The 24,818-nt window shown below is 44.4% G+C and overlaps 1 protein-coding gene across 4 annotated transcripts in view; it reads left to right on the forward strand.

Annotated features, from left to right (window-relative positions):
* Positions 1–446: 446 nt before the first annotated feature.
* Positions 447–24,818, forward strand: part of LOC122553388 (acetyl-coenzyme A synthetase 2-like, mitochondrial) — a 143,284-nt gene continuing 118,912 nt past the window's right edge. For 2 of the 4 annotated variants that reach the window (XR_015757837.1, XM_087989646.1), the window contains exons 1-3: positions 448–1,131; positions 18,859–18,955; positions 21,545–21,744. Coding sequence is in view for 3 of the 4 variants with exons in the window: in XM_087989646.1 (XP_087845772.1) it covers positions 822–1,131; positions 18,859–18,955; positions 21,545–21,744 (607 nt within the window). In the remaining variant the exon portion in view is untranslated. Of the gene's footprint in view, positions 1,132–18,858; positions 18,956–21,544; positions 21,745–24,818 lie in introns of all 4 variants that reach the window. The other 2 variants (XM_043697093.2, XM_043697090.2) reach the window with 2 other exon arrangements.

A 24,818-nucleotide genomic window follows, 5' to 3' on the forward strand; every position in this document is an offset into this window, starting at 1 on the left:
TCCTTTTTATAAACACAAGTCCCCGTGCGCCGCCTGAAACTTTCCATGATTTGGAGATGCCGGTGTTGGACTGGGGTGTACAAAGTTAAAAATCACACAACATTAGGTTATAGTCCAACAGGTTTAATTGGAAACACTAGCTTTCGGAGCGATGCTCCTTCACCCACAACCACCTGATGAAGGAGCGGCGCTCTGAAAGTTAGTGCTTCCAATTAAACCTGTTGGACTATAACCTGGTGTTGTGTGATTTGTAACTTTGAAACTTTCCAAATATAGATCTGATACCCACCTGAGTTTACGCCCACGGCTCTACCAGACTCTGATAGAGACTAAATAAACCTCTAGATTATCTGATCACTACCTCCCCCCTCCCCATCATGGGCATGGGAAACAAATTCTCCCAAACACCCTCTTCATAATGGCAACTCTCGCTTTGACTCTGTGACCCAGCGAGTGAACTCTCCACCGCAAGCTGGCTTCCAGTTCCAATGGGCAGTAATACTGAAACCCTCCTGTAGCTGCTGTGAGAATATATATACATATTGCTTACAACTTTGGGAGCCTGCGGCTGTTTCTGATACTGAGTGCAGATGTTGCTGGGCTCTTCCAAGAGTTAGCTCTCAGGCAGACTTGAGTTAAAGCTCAGTCTCCCCGCCCACCCACACTGGGATCTGCAGCACATATTAACAGGTTTTGCCTCTGTGTGTCTACGCCTGTGTCTGTCTCTGTGTGTCTGTCTGTCTCTGTGTGTGTCTATGTGTCTGTCTCTGTGTGTGCCTGCGGAATTGGCCGGATAGAGTTCCCTCCCTGCTCTCCCCACTATGAAGTTGCTCCGAGCTGCTTGCTCTCCCCTCCAGCTCCTGCTCCCTCCCCAAGCCGCTGCTCACACCCCCCGGCTCCGGGCTTGTTGCACTTTCAATGTCACTGCCTACATGCCCGAAGCGGCAGCTTTCCCCGGGGTCCGGGATTACCCGGGGCTCCGCGATTACTCGGTGCAACAGCCCGACAGTTTCTGGGGAGCCCTAGCCCAGGGCAGACTCTCCTGGATCAGCCCGTTCCACACGGTCAGCGACTGCGACCTGAGCCAGGGCACCATCCGCTGGTTCCAGGGGGGACGCCTCAATGTCTCAGGTAAGTGGCACCCACCTGCACTTCTCATCGCCTGCAAACTTTCCCCTTCCACCTCTCCCTCCCTCCCTCACTCTCTCCTTCCCCCTCTCCCTCCCCCACTCTCTCCTTCCACCTCTCCCTCCCTCCCTCACTCTCTCCTTCCCCCTCTCCCTCCCCCACTCTCTCCTTCCACCTCTCCCTCCCTTCCTCACTCTCTCCTTCCCCCTCTCCCTCCCCCACTCTCTCCTTCCCCCTCTCCCTCCCCCACTCTCTCCTTCCACCTCTCCCTCCCTCACTCTCTCCTTCCAGCTCTCCCTCCCTTCCTCACTCTCTCCTTCCACCTCTCCCTCCCCCACTCTCTCCTTCCACCTCTCCCTCCCCCACTCTCTCCTTCCACCTCTCCCTCCCTCACTCTCTCCTTCCAGCTCTCCCTCCCTTCCTCACTCTCTCCTTCCACCTCTCCCTCCCCCACTCTCTCCTTCCACCTCTCCCTCCCCCACTCTCTCCTTCCACCTCTCCCTCCCCCACTCTCTCCTTCCACCTCTCCCTCCCCCACTCTCTCCTTCCACCTCTCTCTCCCTCCCTCCCTCCCTCACTCTCTCCTTCCACCTCTCCCTCCCTTCCTCACTCTCTCCTTCCACCTCTCCCTCCCTCACTCTCTCCTTCCCTCACTCTCTCCTTCCACCTCTCCCTCCCTTACTTTCCCCTTCCACCCCTCCCTCACTTTCCCCTTCCACCCCTCCCTCCCTCTCCCCTTCCACCCCTCCCTCCCTCCCTCTCCCCTTCCACCTCTCCCTCCCTCCCTCTCCCCTTCCACCTCTCCCTCCCTCACTCTCTCCTTCCACCTCTCCCTCCCTTCCTCACTCTCTCCTTCCACCTCTCCCTCCCTCACTCTCTCCTTCCACCTCTCCCTCCCTCCTTCCCTCCCTCTCTCCTTCCACCTCTCCCTCCCTTCCTCACTCTCTCCTTCCACGTCTCCTTCCCTTCTCACTCTCTCCTTCCACCTCTCCCTCCCTCACTCTCTCCTTCCACCTTTCCCTCCCTCACTCTCTCCTTCCACCTCTCCCTCCCTTCCTCACTCTCTCCTTCCACCTCTCCCTCCCTCACTCTCTCCTTCACCTCTCCCTCCCTTCCTCACTCTCTCCTTCCACCTCTCCCTCCCTTCCTCACTCTCTCTTCCACCTCTCCCTCCCTCCCTCACTCTCTCCTTCCACCTCTCCCTCCCTTACTCACTCTCTCCTTCCACCTCTCCCTCCCTTACTCTCCTTCCACCTCTCCCTCCCTCACTCTCTCCTTCCACCTCTCCCTCCCTTACTCACTCTCCTTCCACCTTTCCCTCCCTCACTCTCTCCTTCCACCTCTCCTCCCTTACTTTCCCCTTCCACCTCTCCCTCCTTACTTTCCCCTTCCACCTCTCCCTCCTTACTTTCCCCTTCCACCTCTCCCTCCCTCAGTTTCCTCTTCCACCTTTCCCTCCCTCACTCTCTCCTTCCACCTCTCCCTCCCTCAGTTTCCTCTTCCACCTCTCCCTCCCTCAGTTTCCTCTTCCACTTCTCCCTCCATCACTTTCCCCTTCCACCTCTCCCTCCCTCAGTTTCCTCTTCCACTTCTCCCTCCCTCACTCTCTCCTTCCAACTCTCGCTCCCTTACTTTCCCCTTCCACCTCTCCCTCCCTCAGTTTCCCCTTCCACCTCTCCCTCCCTCAGTTTCCTCTTCCACTTCTCCCTCACTCTCTCCTTCCAACTCTCCCTCCCTTACTTTCCCCTTCCACTCTCCCTCCCTTACTTTCCCCTTCCACCTCTCCCTCCCTCAGTTTCCTCTTCCACCTCTCCCTCCCTCACTTTGCTCTTCCACCTCTCCCTCCATCACTTTCCCCTTCCACTCTCCCTCCCTCACTTTCCCCTTCCACCTCTCCCTCCCTCAGTTTCCTCTTCCACTTCTCCCTCCCTCACTTTCCCCTTCCAACTCTTCCTCCCTCACTTTCCTCTTCCACTTCTCCCTCCCTTACTTTCCCCTTCCACCTCTCCCTCCCTCACTTTCCCCATCCACCTCTCCCTCCCTCACTTTCACCTTCCAACTCTTCCTCCCTCACTTTCCCCTTCCAACTCTCCCTCCCTCACTTTGCTCTTCCACTCTCCCTCCATCACTTTCCCCTTTCATCTCTCCCTCCAAATGTTCCCCTTCCACCTCTCCCCTTCCACGTTCTCGCCTCCCCTTCCACTTTCCCATCCCTCCCCCCACTTTCTCTCTCCCCTCTACTTCCTCTCCATCCCCCCCCCACTTTCTTGCCACCTCTCCACTTCAATTCCCTTTCCTCCCTGCCATTTCTCCCCCCCACTTCGATATCATTCTGCTGTGGTCTTCATGTCCTCTTCCTTTCCTCCCTATGTGCACATTCCCTCTCTCTCTATCTTCATCCCCTCTTCCAAGCCTTTCCCCTCTCTTACACTCATTCTCCCCCCTCTGCTGTCTCCTCTACCTCTCCTCATCATCCCTCTTCCCTTCCTCTCCCCCTTCCTCTCCCTCTCCCATTTCCTATCTCTCTTCATCTGCTGGTTTCCTGCCACTTTAAGGTTTTTAATTTACAGGTAACCCTGTACCACTGTCATAAGTCAGAAATTAAACAAAATGTGAATGCTACAGGATTGTTTGGGAAGTTGTTTACATGCATTTAAATGAGGCTTTAAAAAACTTGAGGTGAATAGCTCGCTGTTTTACAAAACAGAGTAGAAAGTGGAGGCAAAAAAAAGTAATTTCAAAAAGACAGAATCATCTAGAAAGTTAATGCATGGGTGGTGGGCAGGTTTCCATTAGGGAGAAGCAGGTCACTCAAAGAAAATAAAGCTTGTAACATCAGCAGTATGGTTCAGCAGTCTCTAAAACAGGCGAAAGTGAGGACTGCAGATGCTGAAGATCAGAGTCGAGAGTGTGGTGCTGGAAAAGCACAGCAGGTCAGGCAGTATCCGAGGAGCAGGAGAGTCGAGGTTGCAGGCAAAATCCCCTCACCAGAATTCCTGATGAAGGGCTTTTGCCCGAACTGTCGATTTTCCTGCTCCTCGGATGCTGTTTAGTCTCTAAAACAGTCAGGGCAGAAGAAAAGAAGCCGTAAGTGGCTCAGAGTTAGTGGGAGAAAAGTTTCAGATAATGTTATGATGTCAGAGAGGAAGACATCATAACATTAGGTTGTTGAATTTATTAGTTTAAGGAACACATAGAGTCATAGAGATGTACAGCATGGAAACAGACCCTTCGGTCCAACCCGTCCATGCCGACCAGATATCCCAACCCAATCTAGTCCCATCTGCCAGCGCTTGGCCCATATCCCTCCAAACCCTTCCTAATCATATACCCATCCAAATGCTTCTTAAATGTTGCTATTGTACCAGCCTCCACCACATCGTCTGGCAGCTCATTCCATACACATACCACCCTCCGCGTGAAAATGTTGCCCCTTAGGTCTCTTTTATATCGTTCCCCTCTCACCCTAAAACTATGCCCTCTAGTTCTGGACTCCCCGACCCCAGGGAAAAGACTTTGCCTATTTATCCTATCCATGCCCCTCATAATTTTGTAAACCTCTATAAGGTCACCCCTCAGCCTCCGACACTCCAGGAAAAACAGCCCTGGCCTGTTCAGCCTCTCCCTGTAGCTCAGATCCTCCAACCCTGGCAACATCCTTGTAAATCTTTTCTGAACCTGTTCAAGTTTCACAACATCTTTCCGATAGGATGGAGACCAGAATTGCATGCAATATTCCAACAGTGGCCTAACCAATGTCCTGTACAGCCGCAACATGACCTCCCAACTCCTGTACTCAATACTCTGACCAATAAAGGAAAACATACCAAATGCCGCCTTCACTATCCTATTTACCTGCGACTCCACTTTCAAGGAGCTATGAACCTGCACTCCAAGGTCTCTTTGTTCAGCAACACTCCCTAGTGTTGTGAAATAAGTGAGCTGTGTTAGCAATTTGTTTAACAGTCTCAGGACGAAACATTACCTAAAGAAGATAGCACCAAGTGAATATATCAATGCCAATTGAACAAGGATCTTTAATGTGGAAAAGGAGTGACCTTCACTGAAAGTTGGATATCTGTTAGGCTGTTGTTGAGAGTAAAAGGGTTGAATTTTTATTGCTGATATTTGAAATATGACTATATTATTTAGATAATCAAGTAAAATAGTTTATAGTTGTGTTCTTTCTGAGTGTAATAAACCTTGGTGTTCTTCTTTTAAAAGTAAACTGCCAGCCTCTTGTTCACTGGAATTTGCCTTGTCCAGTTTTAACATCAGCTCTGATGGTAACAAAGTGAGGTCTCATCAGAGATAGAGATTATTTGAATTTAAGAATGATCTAAGAAACTATAAAAACGATGAAGGAGCAGCTCTCCGAAAGCTAGTGCTCCCAGTTAAACCTGTTGGACTATAACCTTGTGTTGTGTGATTTTTAACTTTATAAAAATGAGTACATGGAGATAGTGATCATACAACAAGAACGTTGTTATGAAGTATGTCACTGCATTTGGAGTTTCAAAATGGTTCTGATTGTTGCAGATACTTTTTTTGGGAGTGGAAAATGTGACAGAGAATTATTTGAAATCTTTCTCTATTATTAAACTGACAAAATGAGCAAATAAATGAAGATAAAGTAAAGGACAAGTGGAATGTGTTCCCTCAGGGTCTATTAGGAAGGGGGAGATGGCTCTGGATAATTAAGCAAGTTGTTCCTAGACTGTTGATGAAGAGGGTCAAACCACTGAAGGTTCTGAATATTTTATGTCAAAAGTAGGGTACTTCCTGATTCTTCTAATTGAGCAGACAACCCCCAAAAAATTGAGAGACACTGGAGTAAGTCAGTTATTAATGTTATGTGCTGATATAATTTGTCTACCGGAGGATAATGAAGTAGAAATATTAATTGGAAGTATACACTAAGGTTACAAACCAATGCCATTATACAGAGTTAGTTGAAGGAGTGATATAGTAAACAGAGAAGCTGTAGTTAGAGCAGTGCAACAAATCCCTATAGATGGAATTGATCTTATCTTGGGGAATAATCTTGCTGGTTCAAGATTATTGACCTCACTGAAGGTGATGGAACAGCTAGTAGATATAAAAGTAACTATATGATCAGCATCCCGGATTGTTTACTGACTGTTGTGACTTGATCTCAGGCATATAGAATTAGACAGGAAGAAGAAGAGTGCACAAAAGGGAATGAAATGAAAATTTGGTTACTGACATTTTTCTTAATGATTAAGTAAAGCCGGGGATGTATATAAGACTGAGGCTGACATGGTTAGCTCATCTTCTTTGATAAGAATGTTACAGATAGATCCTGAGTTGAGGGATTTTTTATCAGTCAGCCTACTCAGAAATTGTATCAGCACCAATATCTGTGTGTTATCATTTGAAAGAAAAAGTGTTAATGAGCAAAGAGACACGACTTCAAATACCAGCTTGTAAAGATTGTGCAGTAAATCACATTTGACTAAATATGGAGCCCTCACAAAACTGAGCCTTCATTGAGGTTTGAGTATCTGTAAGGTTGATGTTCAGGATAAAAGGGTTGAATTTTTATTTCGAATATTTGAAAAAAGCCTATTTTATGAGGTTCTTGTATATTGTGAAATAGTTTGTGACTTTGTTCCTTTTGTGTGTAATGAACTTTGATATTTTGTTGAAAGTACACTGACAGTCTCTTGTGAATGTGTTCCCTGGTTAACCACGACAGTGAACAGCTGTCAAAAATAAAACTTGTGCTTTATGAAGCCAGGTCTCACTCTGAAATCTGGATTGTACAGTGATACATCAGCTGGAATAGTAACAATTTCCTTCCATCGCCCTATCCTTTCCCTCTCCTTGCCTTTATTTTACTTTCCCGGCATCTAATTTCCTCCTCTCCCCACTCTTCTGCTCTCCACCTCTCCTGCCTCAGCCTGTCCCCTGTACTCCTTTCCCTCCTGCAAATAGATATGCAGGTACACAGACAGGCGTAAACACAAGATAGCATGTGTGTATATTCTCACATACATGCCCATGAGGATTTAGTGCACAGAAATGGGAAGATTTCTAATTGATTTTCGTCTCAATCCCATGGATGTTAATATAACTATTAAATCAGCAACTCAGTTGAAATCAGCACAGTCAGATAATGGAAGGAGTGATTTAAGTATTATTTAATGTGGCTGGGTTGATATTTAGATTTAGATTTAGATTACATTACATTACAGTGTGGAAACAGGCCCTTCGGCCCAACAAGTCCACTCTGACCTGCCGAAGCATAACCCACCCATACCCCTACATTTACCCCTTACCTAACACTATGGGCAATTTAGCATGGCCAATTCACCTGACCTGCACATCTTTTGGACTGTGGGTGGAAACCGGAGCACCCGGAGGAAACCCACGCAGACACGGGGAGAACGTGCAAACTCCACACAGTCAGTCGCCTGAGGTGGGAATTGAACCCGGGTTTCTGGTGCTGTGAGGCAGCAGTGCTAACCACTGTGCCACCGTGCCGCCCACTATTCACTATATTCACTATTTATTCTGTGGGAAATCTTCCATTATCCTACAGTCTTTGTCCCCACTGTGTCAATGGAAAGGCAACTGAGCTTTATACAATGCTTTTCATGACCTCATATTGGATGTAGCAATCAGGCAAATAAGGATATGCTTGACACACAGAATAATGAACTCTGAGAAACGTTAACTCTGATTTCTCTCCACAGATGCTGCCGGTCCTGCTGAGCTTTTCCAGCAATTTCTGTTTGTGTTTGTGACATTGAATAATGGGCTTGCCTCGGTATTTACCGGAGAAGGTGCACATGCTGTGCATACAAAGGAAACTAATTTTGAATCAGGGACAGGGCTTCACCAACATTAACAGAAGCAAAATAACAGTAATGAAGAAGTTAATGGGATTAGAGACTAACAAAACTCCCTAGGTTCAGAAAGTGCCCATCCTCAGATTTTACAGGAGCATTGAAGAGGCCATAGCTACCAAAATTCTCTTACTTTAAGAACCGTTCTTTTAGATTGGAAATTTGAGATGCCACTCTGCTGTTTAAGATAGTTATAGAATCATAAAGATGTACAGCATGGAAACAGACCCTTCGGTCCAACCCATCCATGCCGACCAGATATTCCAACCCAATCTAGTCCCACCTGCGAGAACCCGGCCCATATCCCTCCAAACCCTTCCTATTCATATACCCCTCCAAATGCCTCTTAAATGTTGCAATTGTACCAGCCTCCACCACTTCCTCTGGCAGCTCATTCCATACACGTGCCACCCTTATTGTCCAATCAACCCAACATCTGTTCTGATGGCATTGCTGTAGTTTGTGATTGAGGATGGAGTGGGAAACATGTAAAAAATCTTCAGCTATTTGTAAAGGGTGGCTTAATCACAGTGAACATAAATTGATCTTGTATGGAGGTTATGGAAGTAGTAGACCGGAAAATATCTATGGATGTTGTTCCCACAAACGTCCAGAAGAAATTTGATAAAGTTTCTTAGAAGAGACTGACAGCAAGGTTGAAGTTGAAGGAATTGTGTCAGGTTATTGACTTGGTTACGAAACTGGCTGTTTAGAAGTAAACAGAGATGGGGACAGTGTGAAGGTACTGTAATGGACAAAAAAGTGAATAGCAGTGCCTGTAAGATCTGTGTTGGAGCTCAAATATTTATTGTATCCGTTACTGTTGTCGGTAATGGAATAGAAAATCACATCTCCATGACTGCTGATGACACAAGGATATTGTAAATTAAGCAATGTGAATGGAAGCATAAACTCGCAAAGTGATATTAAAATGTTAATGAGTTGGCAAAACTGCATTTCAATGTAAGCAAACATGAGCTTATCCACTTTGGACCTAAACAGGATAAAATAAAGTAAATGGTAGAAATGGTCTCCTACCAATGAACATCTTCCCAATATCCACTCTGTCCAGGCCATTCAGTATTGGCCTCCTCTTGTTCATTGTTTGTGTGTTCATTTTAGATTTTCAGCTGCAGAAATTGTAAGAACAGAAAATAATCAGAAAAGGTGAGTGTATTGCTGGGTTTCATATCTAAATGATTAGAATACAAAGAAGCAGAAGTCTGGTGTGCACTGTCTTAGGGTAGAAGAGATGGGAAACCTTTAAAAAAATACTTGGATAATTCTATGACTCATGCTGAGGAGGTCTACTGACAAAATAGGGTTCAACATTTCTGTGTCAGAGCCAGAATCTCCATGTTCAAATCCCACTCCAGGACCTGATGGCCACAGGAGGTGCTTTCCGAGACTGGCCAAACAGGCTGGGCATGAACCTGCACAGTTCTTCCTGAGTTTGTCAGTGGCAGCAGTAGTATGTTAAAAGTCAATGAAATGCAAAATAACTTCGCAAAAGGGGGAATGAAGTTTGAAATATTCTTCCACAAATGGAAATTGGTTCTGAGCTCATTGTTAATTTTAAATCTCAGATTCTTGACTACCCAAAGATATTTGATAAAGGTGGGTGTTAGGACACATTAACCATGATCTCTTTCAGTGGTGAAACTAGGTCAATGGGTCAAATGATCCTAAATGGTCCAATTTCTATAATGCTCAGAGTCAGAAGTTGCATGACACCAGGTTATAGTCCAATATTTGAAATCACAAGCTTTCATAATGCTGCCCCTTCATCAGGAGAAATGGAGGGAAGTGCAAAAGCACAGAATTTATTGGTGGAGAGATCATTGCAAGATAATTCCAGGTAATTAAGTGTCAAAAAATAGTACAAATGAAGCTTCACCCGACAAAGGAGCAGCACTCCGAAAGTTTGTGTGATTTCAAATAAACCTGTTGGACTATAACCTGGTCTCCTGCGACTGCTGACTATGTGAGAAAGTTGCAATATAAATCTAGGTTGTTGTTAGTAATATGCTTGAGCTGTGAGTACGGTTCCAACAGGGGCAATTTGAACCAAACTCTCGTGGAAATCTGGTGAGGCGGGGTCGTCATTGAATTGTGAACTGATTCTCCTCTGAAGGGAGTGGTGAGCAGAGTTTTGGCCAGTGTGTAACACTGCTGGACCACCCCACCCGCCTGACAAAAGTCTGTCCCAGCTTCTAGACTGAAAGAAGCACGAGGCTGTACCGAACTGGAAAGCGAAAGAACTGACAATTGTACTTGGAAATCATGTGACACCACCCTTCTAACAAGTGATCCTTTTGTATGTTCCATGTGCTTGAATTGCGCCCATTAACTGCTTGCAATGACCTGGGCATTTACTGTCATAGAATCCTTGCCATGTGGAAACAGGCCCTTCAGCCCAACAAGTCCACATTGACCCTCCAAAGAGTAACCCACCCAGACCCATTCCCCTACCCTATTACTCAACATTTGCTTCTGACTAATACACTTAACCTACACGTCCCTGAACACTATGGGCAATTTAGCATGGCCAATCCATCTAGATTGCACATCTTTGGACTGTGGGAAGAAGCCGGAACACCCGGAGGAAACCCACTCAGACCTGGGGAGAATGTGCAAATTCCACACAGACAGTCGCCCGAGGCTGGAATCGAACCTGGGTCCCTGGTGCTGTGAGGTTGCAATGCTAACCGCTGAGCCATTGTGCTCCCTTTAGTTATTGAAATATTTTATTTTCAGTCACTGTTTAGTTTAGGGTTTGAACTGTAACAATGTTGGCTCCAGATCCTCGATGTCTTTGGCACTCCATTGCAAGAATACACCTACAGATGTTTTCATAGCTCTGGGGACTAATATAAAGCTTTCTAATAACAGGGAAATTAATGACACCAATACTCAAACTGATGCTTCGACCTGTGTCTGATTTTGGGCATTGGTATACCCAGGATAGGCAGTCACCAGGAGACTGGTACACTTCCAGTATAATCACGCTTCCAATTTACTAAGAAATGGTAAAATATCACCCTCCTCACTCCCACTACCTCCCCGCTCCCCCCACCTCACCTCCAGCAGAAGGGTAGTGTAGGAGGTTTCAGTTTACCCACTATCTGGAGTGACGTTTCACACATGCAATCAAGCAACTCCCGATGACTGTTGGGTCTGTTTGAACTGGCAGCTTGAGATCTACATACTAAACATGTAGATTTAACCATTATCTGTTGCCTCTGTAGTCATTTATGCAAACAAACAACTTGGTTCGAAAGGTCAAATGACCCTTGTCTGTGCAGGCTGTAGATTGACAGATAAAGAGAGAGCCATGTGGTAAATTCTTATCAGCAGTTTCAGCACATTATTAAATAGTGCAAAACTTGTAACTTTTATGTTCAAAGGGACTTGCATGTACTGAAACAAGCAAGTCAGGAAGTTAGTTTATAGAGTCAGAGAGTCATACAGCACAGAGACAGGCCCTTCGGTCCAACTCATCTGTGCTGACCTTGTTTTCTAAACTGAACTAGTCCCACGTCCTTGTGTTTGACCCATATCCCTCTAAACCTTTCCAATTTATACCTGTCCAAATGTCTTTTAAATGTTGCAATTTTAATCAACCTCTACCACTTCCTCTGGCAGCTTGTACCAAATACACCCTGTTTGTGGGTACAGCAAGCAATTAGGAAGACACAGAGAATTGAAAGACACAATTAGAGAAAACTATAATAGTCTCAGCCAGTTCCTCCATATATTGCTGATGGAAAGAGTCACAGACATTTTGTGATGCAGGAGGCCACCAGCTCTTCAAGTGAGTATCGTTACCTAGTGCCATCACTTACCCTTCACTCCTCCCTAGAACATCTGGACACAAAGAACAGCTATGTAAGAATCCTACTCATTGACTACAGTTCGCCCTGCAACACTATTATCCCCTTGAGACCGATTATTAAACTTAGTGATCTCGGACTAAGCCCCACTCTCTGTGACCTCAGTTTCCTGACCCACAGGCCACAATCAGTGAACATTGAGACAATATTTCATCCTCACTAATACTCAACACTGGAGCCCCCCCTAAGGGTGTGTACTCAGCCCCCTACTGTACTCACTGTATACCCATGACTGTGTCGCCAAATACCAGACTAATGCCATTTACAAGTTCGCTGATGACACCACCATAGTCAGTTGAATCTCAGATGGCGATGAAACAGACTACAGATGGGAGGTGGAAGACCTGGAAAAATGGTGCACTGAGAATAACCTAGCTCTCAATGCTGACAAAACCAAGGAAGCCATTATTGACTTTTGGCGGGATGTTATTCATGGCTCCCTACACATTAACAGCACAGAGGTGGAACAAGTGGAGAGTGTCAAGCTCCTTGGAGTGGTCATCCATAACAAGCTTTCTTGGACCCTTCATGTGGACGCACTGGTTACAAAGGCCCAACAATGTCTCTTCTTCCTCAGGCAGCTGAGGAAATTTGGCATGACGGTGAATACCCTTGCCAACCTTTATAGGTGCGCCATCGAGAGCATTCTGTCTGGATGTATCACTACCTGGTATAGCAACTGTACCATTCAAGATCTGAGACAGTTATAGAGAGTGGTGAACTCAGCCCAGACAATCACAAAGGCCAACCTCCCATCTATAGAATCCATCTACCAGGCCCGTGGTCAAGGAAATGGCGCCAGCATTCTCAAAGATCCAGCCCACCCTGGCGATGTTTTTCTACAACTTCTACCATCAGGGAGAAGGTACAGAAGCCTGAACACACGCTGGTTTCATAACAGTTTCAACCTTACTGTTCTTAGAATACTGAATGGACTCACAAACTCTTAACATTCACCTGTACTTGTGTTTTTGATTCTGCTGCTGTTTACCTATTATTTACTATCTATGTTACTTAACTCTGTGATCTGTCCGTATTGCTCGCAAGACAAAGCTTTTCACTGTGTCTCGGTACACGTGACAATAAATTCATTTCAATTCAATTCAATCCCCTGCTTTCACCCCATTCTCTGGCACACTGTTTTCATCTGATCCAAGAACAGAAATTGCTGAAAAAGCTCAGTGTGTCAGGCAGCACCTGTGGAGAAAAATTACAGTTAGCGTTTTGGGTCGAGTGTCCCTTCCTCAGAACTGAAGAACAAAATCGGAGTTCTGAGAAAGGGTCACTCACGCTGAGACATTATTAACTCTGATTCCTCTCCACAGATGCTTCCAGACCTGCTGAGCTTTTCCAGCAATTCCTGTTTTTTTTGTTTCTGATTTCCAGCATCCGCAGTTTTTTTGGTTTGTCTTTTTATCTGATTAACCAGTCCCCTCTTGAATGCCTCTGTGAAACCTGTCTCTATTACATTTCCAGATACCACATTCCATACTTGAACTATTCATTGAGTGAAAAAGTCTTTTCTTATATCGCACTTATCACTTTTTGCAAATCTGTACCAAGATGTGACATTTTGGGGGATTTAAACAATGTTAAAGGTGTGTGTGTGTGTGATTCAAAACACACTCAGATCATGTGTGTTCTTATTAAATAGAGGGGCATGCTCCAGGGACTGAATTACCTACTTCCTCATCTCCTCTCTATGTCCATATTACAATTTGAGTTGTTTAAAGATTTTGCAAAGAAATGTCCAACAATAATAGAGCAATCTGTATTTCTGCATATAAGTGCACATTTGTGACTAGATATAGCTACCAGTATCATAGGATTTTGACAGTCTGTACTAACAGGTTGTCATCAATACAACAGTAAAATCTAGAGCATAGAATCAAAGGTAAAGTCGCCATCATCTGACCAGACCATAGGACAGACTTGTAGAGCCTTACAAACCAGAAACATGCAGCTTCTGGGTTTCTGCCAGGGTCTCCAGTTTCCTCCCAGGGTCCAAAGATGTGCAGGTTAGGTGGATTGGCCATGCTAAATTGCACACAGAGTCAGGGATGCGCAGTCGAGGTGGATTAGCCATGGTAACTATGGGGTTATGGGGATAGGGTAAGGTGCTCTTCAGAGGCTCTGTGCAGACATGATGGGCTGAATGACCGCTTTCCACACCAGAGATTCTATTATTATCTAGATTGCAGCTTTTCTGTACAAGCCCAATCCTGCCAATATTTCTATTTGTCAAACAACAATCTTAACTCCCTTGTTAGAGAGTTTAGAAACTTCATTGCAGCAAAGACTTTCCGCACAGAATTTCACCTCCGAACCACCCTCTGCATGAAGATTTTCTTCCAAATCCTTTAAATCTGTTAACGAATATTAGAAACCATCTCTCCCTAATTCCCTGTGATGTGGAGGAGCTGGTGTTGGACTGGGGTGGACAAAGTTAAAAAATCACACAACACCAGGCTATAGTCCAACAGGTTTATTTGGAAGCACTAGCTTTTGGAGCGCTGTTCCTTCATCGGCTGGTTGTGGAGAATCAGACCATAACACACAGAATTTATAGCAAAAGATTACAGTGTCATGCAACTGAAATGATATATTGAACAACAATCCAGGTTTCTACAGTGTATCATTTCAGTTGCATGACACTGCAATCTTTTGCTATAAATTCTGTGTCTTATGATCTTATTCTCCACAACCACCCGATGAAGGAGCAGCGCTCCAAAAGCTAGTGCTTCCAAATAAACCTGTTGGACTATAACCTGGTGTTGTGTGATTTTTAACTACTCCCCCATGAGATTCACTGGTGGTGGTGAGGAGGAAGCAAGTATTGGTATTTTCTGTCATTAGGTAGAAGTGGGTATTGCAGATGCTGGAGATTAGAGTCAAGATTAGAGTGGTGCTGGAAAAGCACAGCAGATCAGGCAGCATCCGAGGAGCAGGAAAAATTGAAATTTCAGGCAAAAGCCCTTCATCAGGAATGGCTATCATTAGCCCACTGAAACTGTCAGTTTCGAAAGTCTATATTTATTGCCCATTGCTAATTGCCTTTGGTGAAGAGCTACCTTCCTGAATGGTGTGCTGTGAACTGGGAAACTTGGAGGTGGTGCTCCCAGATACCTGATATCCTTTGAACTGACATGTACTCTTCAATGATCTGTGTATTTGTAACTCAGAGATTCTCTATCCCACTTATAATCTTACCTGGTAAAATGTATTCATACAGCTTTTTATTCCTTTATATTTATGGAAGTGGTCCTCTGAAAGAAAAGTGATGTCATTGATTTGGAGAGTTTGATGAGCTAGGCATTGGGATTAAGCTAAATAAGTGCTCATGTGGTAGAAATTGTCTGATTGTACAGTTTTATCTGTGAATTATAAATTATTTAGTCTACTAACTACAGTCTTATAGGTTGAAACTCTGATCAGGTAAATGTTCCATTGAGGGAGCACTGCAGTATTGAGACACCCTACGGCAAGATGCTAAACCCAGGTCTTACTGCTTCTTGTTGCTGTTAACTACTACAAGGAGCTGCTCAAAGATGAGTGACTGCTAATCTCGATCACCTTTCTTCCCTCACCCATCATCACTAACCCATACCAAAGGCAAAATACTGTAGATGATACTGAAGGCAGAAATTTCCAGAAACACTCTGCAGCTTTCACTTGGGGAAAATCATGTCTTGTGAATGTGCAGGAAATCTTTGAAAGGGCAGGACATGGAAGATATAGAATTTTGGGAAATAGTTGGTAACATCTTGAAAAATGTCCATATTAAGGATGAGGACGTGCTGGATGTCTTGAAGTGCATAAAGGTGGATAAATCCCCAGTGCCTGAACAGGTGTATCCTTGAACTCTGTGGGAAGCTAGAGAACTGATTGTTGGGCCCCTTGCTGTGATATTTCTATCATTGATTGTCACACATGAGGCGCCAAAGGCTGGAGGTTGTCTAACATGGTACCACTGTTTAAGAAAGGTGGTAAGGACAAGCCAGGGAACTATAGAATGTTGAGCCTGATGTCAGTGGTGGGCAAGTTGTTGGAGGCAATCCTGAGGGACAGGATGTACATATATTTGAAAAGGCAAGGACTGATTAGGCATAGTCAACATGGCTTTGTGTGTGGGAAATCATGTCTCACAAACTTGGTTGAGTTTTTTGAAGAAGTAACAAAGGGGATTGATGAGGGAAGAGCGGTTGATGTGATCTATATGGACTTCAATAAGGCATTCAACAAGGTCCCCCATGGGACACTGGTTAGCAAGGTTAGATCTCATGGAATTGAGGGAGAACTAGCCAGGGACAATTAGTAAGGTCCTAGGGAGTGTTGCTGAACAACGAGACCTTGGAGTGCAGGTCCATAGCTTCTTGAAAGTACAGTCGCAGGTAGATAAGATAGTGAAGAAGGCGTTTGGTATGCTTTCCTTTATTGGTCAGCATATTGAGTACAGGAGTTGGGAGGTCATATTGCTGCTGTACAGGACATTGATTAGGCCACTTTTGGATTTTTGCATGCATTTCTGGTCTCCTTCCTATCGGAAGGTTGTGAAATTTGAAAGAGTTCAGAAAAGATTCACAAGGATATTGCCAGGGTTGGAGGATTTGAGCTATAGGGAGAGGATGAACAGGCTGGGGCTGTTTTCCCTGGACAAAATTGTGAGGGGCATGGATAGGAAAAATAGACAAAGTCTTTTTCCTGAGGTAAGGGAGTCCAGAACTAGAGGGCATAGGTTTAGGGTGAGAGGGGAAAGATATAAAAGAGACCTAAGGGGCAGTGTTTTCACACAGAGGGTGGTACGTGTATGGAATGAGCTGCTACAGGAAGTGATGGAGGCTGGTACAATTGCAACATTTAAAAGGCATTTGGATGGGTATATGAATAGGAAGGATTTAGGAGGGATATGGGCCAAGTTCTGGCAAATGGGACTAGATTAGGTTGGGATATCTGGTTGGCATGGACAAGTTGGAACGAAGGGTCTGTTTCTGTTCTCTACATCTCTATGATATCACTTACAGCCTCATCCATCTGGTCTACTTCTCCTATTTTGCAACTGGGTGAGAAATTTTAAAGTGAAGATGTGAGTAATATGTCAATGTGATTGAATGTCTGCAAGGGATATTGCTGAGAAAATGGTTGAATCCTACTGCTGTTTCTGATAAGATCTTCCAAAAGGGTAATAAAAAATAGCTTTCTTTTATTCTTTTATGTAATAAACTCATATTCTTTTCTTAAAAGTACATTGGCTGCCTCATGTGAGTATAGTTAAAAATCACACAACACCAGGGTATAGTCCAAAAGGTTTATTTGGAAGCTCTAGCTATTGAAGTGCTGCTCTTTCATCAGCACATAAGACACAGAATTTATAGCAAATATTTACAGTGAGATGTAACTGAAATTATATATTGAATAAGTCCCGGATTGTTGTGAAGTCTCCGAAAGCTAGTGCTTCCAAATTAACGTGTTGGACTATAACCTGGTGTTGTGTGATTTTTAACTTTGTACACCCCAGTCCAACACCGGCATCTCCAAATCATGTGAATATATTCAGTGATTGGTAACCATTTTGCAAAAGTACAACTCACGGTGAAAAGAGAAACAGAATTTAAAAACATTTCAGTATGCGGTCCTTACTTTAGCTGCAATTGTGCGTCTCATTTCTGCATTTAGTGTTTGTGAGTACTACAATGATCTCCATGGCATTCATTGCTACGCTCCAGTAGAACTTGTTTTATTTAATAGGGAGTGGGCATCACCGGGAAGGCCCAGCATTTGTTGCCCGTCCCTAATTGTCCTTGATCTGAGAGGTTTGTTGGGGGCCTCTTCGGAGCTTATTTAAGGGACAACATTACTGTGGATCTGTAGGCCAGACCAGATATGGAAAGCAGATTTCCCTCCCTAAAGGGCATTAGTGAACCAGATGGGTTTATACAATTGTTGTCACTGAGACTCACTTCTAATTCCTGAGTTTATTTTTTGAATTTAAATTCCACCTGATGCTGTGGTGGGAGCTGATTCCTGACCTTTAGCCTGGTTCTCTGGAGTGCAGTGACTATATCACTCTACAACCCTCTCCCTCACAATTGACTGTGTGCTTTGGAAGATCCCATAAGTTGAGTTCAAAAGAGCAGGCTCATTATAACAGAAGGAAAATTTTTCGTTTGTGGAAATCATAAAGTCATCAGAGTGGTTAAAAAAAATCTTAAGCCCCCTTTCAGCAGTCTCAAAATGATCAAGGTCAGAGAGAAAAAATAATGAGTTAGCCTGGGTCTCAGGGAGAAACAGTAATTGAGGAAATCACTAAAATACAATTAAGAATTATGGATACTGGAACGCTGAAACAAAAACAGAAATTGCTGGAGAGATTCAGCTGGTCTGACCGCATCTGTGGAGAGAAAGCAGAGTTATTGTTTAAAGTCTAGTGATCCTTCTTCAGAATTTCAGATGGGGGAAATCACGTCTGATGAATGTGCAGGAACTCCTTAAAAGGACATCACTTGCAGCCCTATCTATCGAGGATCCAAATGATCTACCTCTGCTCCTATTATGTAACTGATTAAGAAATTTTAAAGCAAAGATGTCAGTGATATCTCAATGTGGTTGAGTGTCTGCAAAGGATGTTGCTGGGAAAATGGTTGAATTTGTTTTGCTGTATATGGTAAGATTTTCCAAAATTGTCATAAAAATTCTTTGGTTTTTATTCTTTAGTGTAATAAACTTATGTTCTTTTCTTACCTCACGTGGCTACCAATAACTTGTAACTAAATTGCAAAAGTAAAACTAATGGGGTGACAAGCCAACTTTGATTGTGGAATTTGAATTTGACTTACCATCATTTGGGACCATGACAGGCTCCTTTTTTTGAAATCCTCTTTACCTTCCTGTTAGGTGCCACCTGCAAAACAATCAGGTACTTGTTCTGACAAGGATTAACCCTTTCCTTTCTGATTTCTCACGAACAGTGAACTGCATTGACCGCCATGTCCACACCTCTCCAGACAAAGTGGCTTTAATCTGGGAGAGAGATGAGCCTGGTGCTCAAGTGAAGATTACCTACAGGTCAGTTTAAAGTGCCGTAAGTGCAAATTATTAGGCTTGATAACAAACCCGGAGAATTGAAAAGCAGAGTATTTTTTTAAAAACGGCGGCTAGGTTGCAGAATGTTGATGTTCAGAGAGTTTGCTGTGCACAAGGTATGCAGAAAGTTAGTAGACAGGAGCATCAAGCAATTAGGAAGGCAAATGGAATATTGGCCTTTATTGCACAGAGATTGGAATAAATGAATAAAGAAGCCTTATTACATTTTTAAAAATCATTCGTGGTATCTGGATGTCACTAGCTCGGCTAACATTTATTATCCAGCCCGAACAACCTAGAAAGCAGTTAAGTGTCAACCACATTGCTGTGGGTCTACAGTCACCAGGTAAAGCTGACAGATTTCCTTCCCTAAAGGACATTAGTGAACAATATGGGTTTTTCCTGACGATCGACTCATGGTCATCATTGGATTCTTAATTCCAAATATCTATTGAATTCAAATTCCACTGCCTTCCAAGGTGGGATTCGAGCCCAGGTTCCCAGAATGTTACGTGGATCTCTGGACGTGTGGTCCAACGATAATACCACTAATTCCCTGTCTCCCCAGGGCTTTTGTGAGGCCCCATTTGGAGCACTCTGTGCAGATTTCTTCTCTATCTTTGTAGAAGGGTCCACTCGCCTTGGAGAAGGTACAGCAAGGGTTCACTGGGTTAGCTGGTACAATGTGCCCAGGTTGAACGTTCCCCGGCTCAGAATGAAATTCCGGTTTGCTGCTTGTTCCTTTGGACCTCCACCTTGGATACTGAGGACCAATAGCTCAGGGCATGCTCCATGAGCACTGACTGCACTCTCTCCACATCTGCCATGACCTCCAGGGTAGGGTGCCAATTTGAGGCAAATGACAGGGGCAGCAGCAGATGACCAGAACTTTCCACATGTACTTCAGAGTTGGCACCACCTCCAGGAGGTCCTGACAGTAGCAAATACTTCTGCCTGTAGTTCATGGGAAAATCCAGTGAATGGGGCATCACAGGGACACAGTGAAGGGGTGAGCTTGGGCAGAGAATGTGAGGAAACTTGCTTGGGCTCATGGAGAGGAAACCCTCCGTATACCCCAGCAAAAACAACACTAAGCTGACACCTGTTAAAACTCAGCCCGAGAGGGTTTCCCTGTGTTGAATGGCCAAATAAATTGGAGCTGATATTCTCCGGGAGTTTGGAAGGATATGAGGCAATCTCACTGAGGCACACACCAGGGGCTTGATAGGGTAGGGCTGGTGCTTTAGGACTGAGACGTGAGGTGTTGCCCATGAGTGTATTGAATGGCAGAGCAGACTCAATGGGCCAAATGGCCTATTCTTGCTATTATCTCTTATGATCTGAAAAAGGAAAAGACAAGAAAAGGTATTTTTGTTTCTTTAGCATCTTTCATAACTACTATAGCTCATGCAGCACGTTGAAAGTGCAATCATTGTTGGAGGAAAGGAACCAAGCAATTTGTACACTGCAAGCTCCCACAAATAGTAGTGAGATAGTGGCCAGAGAAGTTGTGCTTCTCAGTGATGTTGGTTGACGGATGAAATACTGCGGCAGGATGTTAGGGAGGACTCTTTTGAGTATTGCAACACGTCCACCCTGACAAAGCAAACTAGCTCTTGGTTCATTCTCAAAACCAGAAAGTGGTGAAGAAACTCAGCAGGTCTGGCAGCATCTGTAGAGAGAAAGCAGAGTTAACATTTTGGGTTGAGTGACCCATCCTCAGAACTGATGGTAGCTAGGAAGATGTCAGTTTATATGCAGAAGATAGGGTGGGAGGAGGGGGTGAGGAGTAAAAGATTGAGCCCAAAGAGAGAGAGGGACAGTTGGACAGACAAAGGAGTGGATAGTTATTTGGCTCGGAGGGGGAGTAGCTATTAATGGGCACTGTTAGTGGCTAACAATAGGTTGTGTGTAATAGCAGACTATGTGATAACAAGGCTTGATGTGTAGGGGTTGGGATAAGAACATAGGAGAGCTCAAGCCCTAAAGTTATTGAACTAGATATTGAGCCCGAAAGGCTCTAAGGTCCCCAAGTGGAACATGAGTTGTTGTTCTTCCAGTTTCTGCTGAGCTTTGCTGGAGCACTGCAGCAAACCTGAGACAGAGATGCTGGCCAGGGAACAGGGTGAGGTGTTAAAGTAGCAGGCAGCTGGAAGCTCAGAGTCTTTGGTCTATTCTCTTCTGGCTGATGATATCTCCAACAATGTAGCACTCACTCAGTACTGCACTGTAATGCCAGCCTAGTCACTGGACTGCGGATTGAAACCAGCACTTTCTGACTCAGGTCTGAGAGCGCTCCCTGATGATTGTAGTGATTGTAGTTGTCCAAATGAAGTTGCTGAGCAGCCACAGACATGACAACAATCTTGGCAACTTCAGTTTCGTCCTGGGAGTGAGAAAGACTAGCATCATTTCGGCCATTGCAATTGTTGTACATGAACGACAGGCAGGAGATTGTCAGATCATCAGTCTTCAGCTGCAGAGAGACCTGCCGGCTGTCCTTACGAAGATGATGGGTGGCTCGCAGGTCATCTGAATGTGCTGCACTCACTTCTTATTCTGTATATCCAGGCAGCTCCTGGAGGTGACCTGTCGTCTGGCCAACACTCTGAAAAGGCATGGTGTCCGCAAAGGAGATCGGGTGGTCATCTACCTACCAGCCTCACCAATCGCAGTGGCATCGATGCTGGCCTGTGCCCGTATTGGAGCCGTACACACTGTGGTGTTTGCGGGATTCAGTGCAGAAGCTTTGGCTGATAGGATTCGAGATGGTGAGAGACCATCCCTTATATTTCTCTTTCTTTTCCTCACTTTCTTTACAAGTTCAGTCGGTTTAAGTTTTTAAAACTCCACCCCTTTTATTTAAAGATAACTGTCCAGGACCTTTTGCTACATTTTGCCAGTGTCTCACATTGGAAAATACGAAGCTGTAATTGGGAAGCAGCTACAGAATTCAGTGCAAATTGTTGTGGTATCTCCGGACAATTATATAGGGGTGGACACAAGAGAGTATTCTGACTTCTTCCAGCTGTTAAAAGGGGCAGGGTCAATCTCAGATGGTTAGTCTTGTCAACATTGAGTCGGAGGTGAATGAACATGCATAGGGCCTTATGTCCAATAGGAATAGACAAACTCAATGCAGCTTTTAGCGTCTGGAAAGGACATTGACCTAAAAAGGTTAACTCTATTTCTCCACAGATTTAAAAAAACACACAGCACCAGGTTATAGTCCAACAGGTTTATTTAGAAGTACGAGCTTTTGGAATTCTGCTCCTTCAACAGGTGGTTGTGGAGTACAAGATCATAAGACACAGAATTTATAGCAAAACATTACAGCATCATGCAGCTGAACTGATAAACCTAGATTAAGTCTTTCATCGTTTACAATGGGTTTACTCATTTCATTCTTTAATATGTAAATCCCAGAACTGCTTTTAAGTGACATTCTCAAGATAACTTCAGGTTTTCTAACAGTAGGTGCCATCTCAGCTCAGACAGTGCATCAACGGTGTGAGGTTCAAGTCTATCTCCGTCCCAATCTTGAGTCAGACTGGTTCTATTTCTAAAATGGGATTTATAGAATATTACGTGGATTGACTGTAGGTTATGCCTTTTTTGAGCAAACTAGAATTTATTTGCAAATATAATTTTGCAGGTACAAAGTCATCCCATAAACCTATTTGTGTGCTCAAAAAATGCGCAACCTACAGTCAATTTCAGCGACATGATGATGTGATCTTTTGCTATAAACACTGTGAGTTCTTGCATTTTGGAACGTCAAGTCAAGGTAGGGGTTTCATGGTGAATGGTAGGGTCTTAAGGAGTGTAGTGGAACAGAGGGACTTTGGAATTCAGGTGCACGGTTCTCTGAATATGGAGTCACAGGTAAATAGGGCAGTGAAGAAGGCTTTTGGCACACTGGCCTTCGTCAGTCAGGGCATTGAGAAGAGAAGGTGGCAAGTTATGTTGCAGTTGTACAGGATGTTGGTGAGGCCGCACTTGGAGTATTGTGTTCAGGTTTGGTCACCTTGCTGTAGGAAGGATATTATTAAACTGGAAAGAGTGCAGAAGAAATTTACAAGAATATTGTCACGACTCAATGGTCTGAGTTCCAGGAAGAGGCTCAACAAGCTTAAGAGGTATAGTTAGTAAGTTTGCAGATGACGCCAAAATCGGAGGTGTAGTAGACAATGAAGAAAGTTACCTCAGAGTACAACAACGGGATCTTGATCAGATGGGCCAATGGGCTGAGGAGTGGCAGATGGAGTTTAATTTAGATAAATGCGAAGTGGTGCATTTTGGGAAGCAAATCTTAGCAGGACTTATACATTTAATGATAAGGGCCTAGGGAGTATTACTGAACAAAGAGACCTTGGAGTGCAGGTTCATAGCTCCTTGAAAGTAGAGTCGCAGGTAGAAAGGATAGTGAAGAAGGTGTTTGGTATGCTTTCCTTATTGGTCAGAGTATTGAGTACAGGAGTTGGGAGGTCATGTTGCGGCTGTACAGGTCATTGGCTAGGCCATTGTTGGAATATTGTGTGCAATTCTGGTCTCCTTCCTATCGGAAAGATGTTGTGAAACCGGAAAGGGTTCAGAAAAGATTTACAAGGACGTTGCCAGGTTTGGAGGATTTGAGCTATAGGGAGAGGTTGAATAGGCTGGAGCTGTTTTCCCTGGAGCGTTGGAGGCTGAGGGGTGATCTTATAGAGGTTTATAAAATCATGAGGGGCATGGATAGGGTAAATAGACAAAAGCATTTACCCTGGTGGTGGGGGGGGGGGGGGTGGTCCAGAACTAGAGGGTTTTGGGTGAGAGGGGAAAGATATAAAAGAGACCTATGGGGCAATCTTTTCACACAGAGAGTGGTGAGTGTGTGGAATGAGCTGCCAGAGGATGTGGTGGAGGCTAGTACAATTGCAACATTTAAGAGGCATTTGGATGGGTATATGAATAGGAAGGGTTTGGAGGGATATGGGCCGAGTGCTGGCAGGTGGGACTAGATTGGGTTGGGATATCTGGTCGGCATGGACAGGTTGGCCGTGCGATACATCTCTATGACTCTATGACTCTAAGCTCGGACATCTTTCTTCAGAGAGTAGGAGACTGAGGGGGCATGTTATAGAATTGTGTAAGATCATGAGAGGCATGAAGCAGATGAATGCACTCAGTCTTTTTCACAGGATTTGGGAATCGAAGACTAGAGGACATTAGTTTAAAATGAGAGGGGAAAGAATAAAAGGGAACCTTAAGGGCACACAGAAGGTGGTAGGCATATGGAATGAGCTGCCAGCAGAAGTGGTTGAGGCAGGTACATGAACAACATTTAAAAAGCATTTGGACAAATACATGGGTAGGAAAGGATTAGAAAGATATGGGCCAAGTACAGGAAATGGGGTTAGAGCGGACAGACGTTTTAGTCAGCATGGGCCAGTTTGGGCCAAAGGGCCTCCATGCTGTAAGAATGTTTTTAGAAAAAGGGGAATGTCATGTCTTGCTCACTTAATTGTTTTTTTGAGGAACTAACAAGGAAGATGGATGAGGATAGTTGTGGCTGATGCTGTCACCATGGATTTTACTAAGTCTTTTGACAAATTTCCACACGGCAGACTCATCAGAAAAGTTAAAGCCAATGGAAGAATGGGAATGTGGCAAGTTGGATCCAAAATTAGCTCAGTGACAGGAAATAGTGGGTAATGGGCCATTGGCTGTGTTTGCAAATGGAGAATGGATTCCAGTGGAATTCCACTAGGATTGTCATGGGTCCCTTGTTCTGTTTGGTATATATTACTGATTTGGAACTGATTGGAAAATTTACAGATCACCCAAAACTTGGCCAAAGAGTTGA

This window comes from Chiloscyllium plagiosum, unplaced genomic scaffold (genome assembly GCF_037043375.1).
Source record: "Chiloscyllium plagiosum isolate Xiang-an unplaced genomic scaffold, Cpla_swu_hap1 HiC_scaffold_8, whole genome shotgun sequence".
NCBI lineage: Eukaryota > Metazoa > Chordata > Chondrichthyes > Orectolobiformes > Hemiscylliidae > Chiloscyllium > Chiloscyllium plagiosum.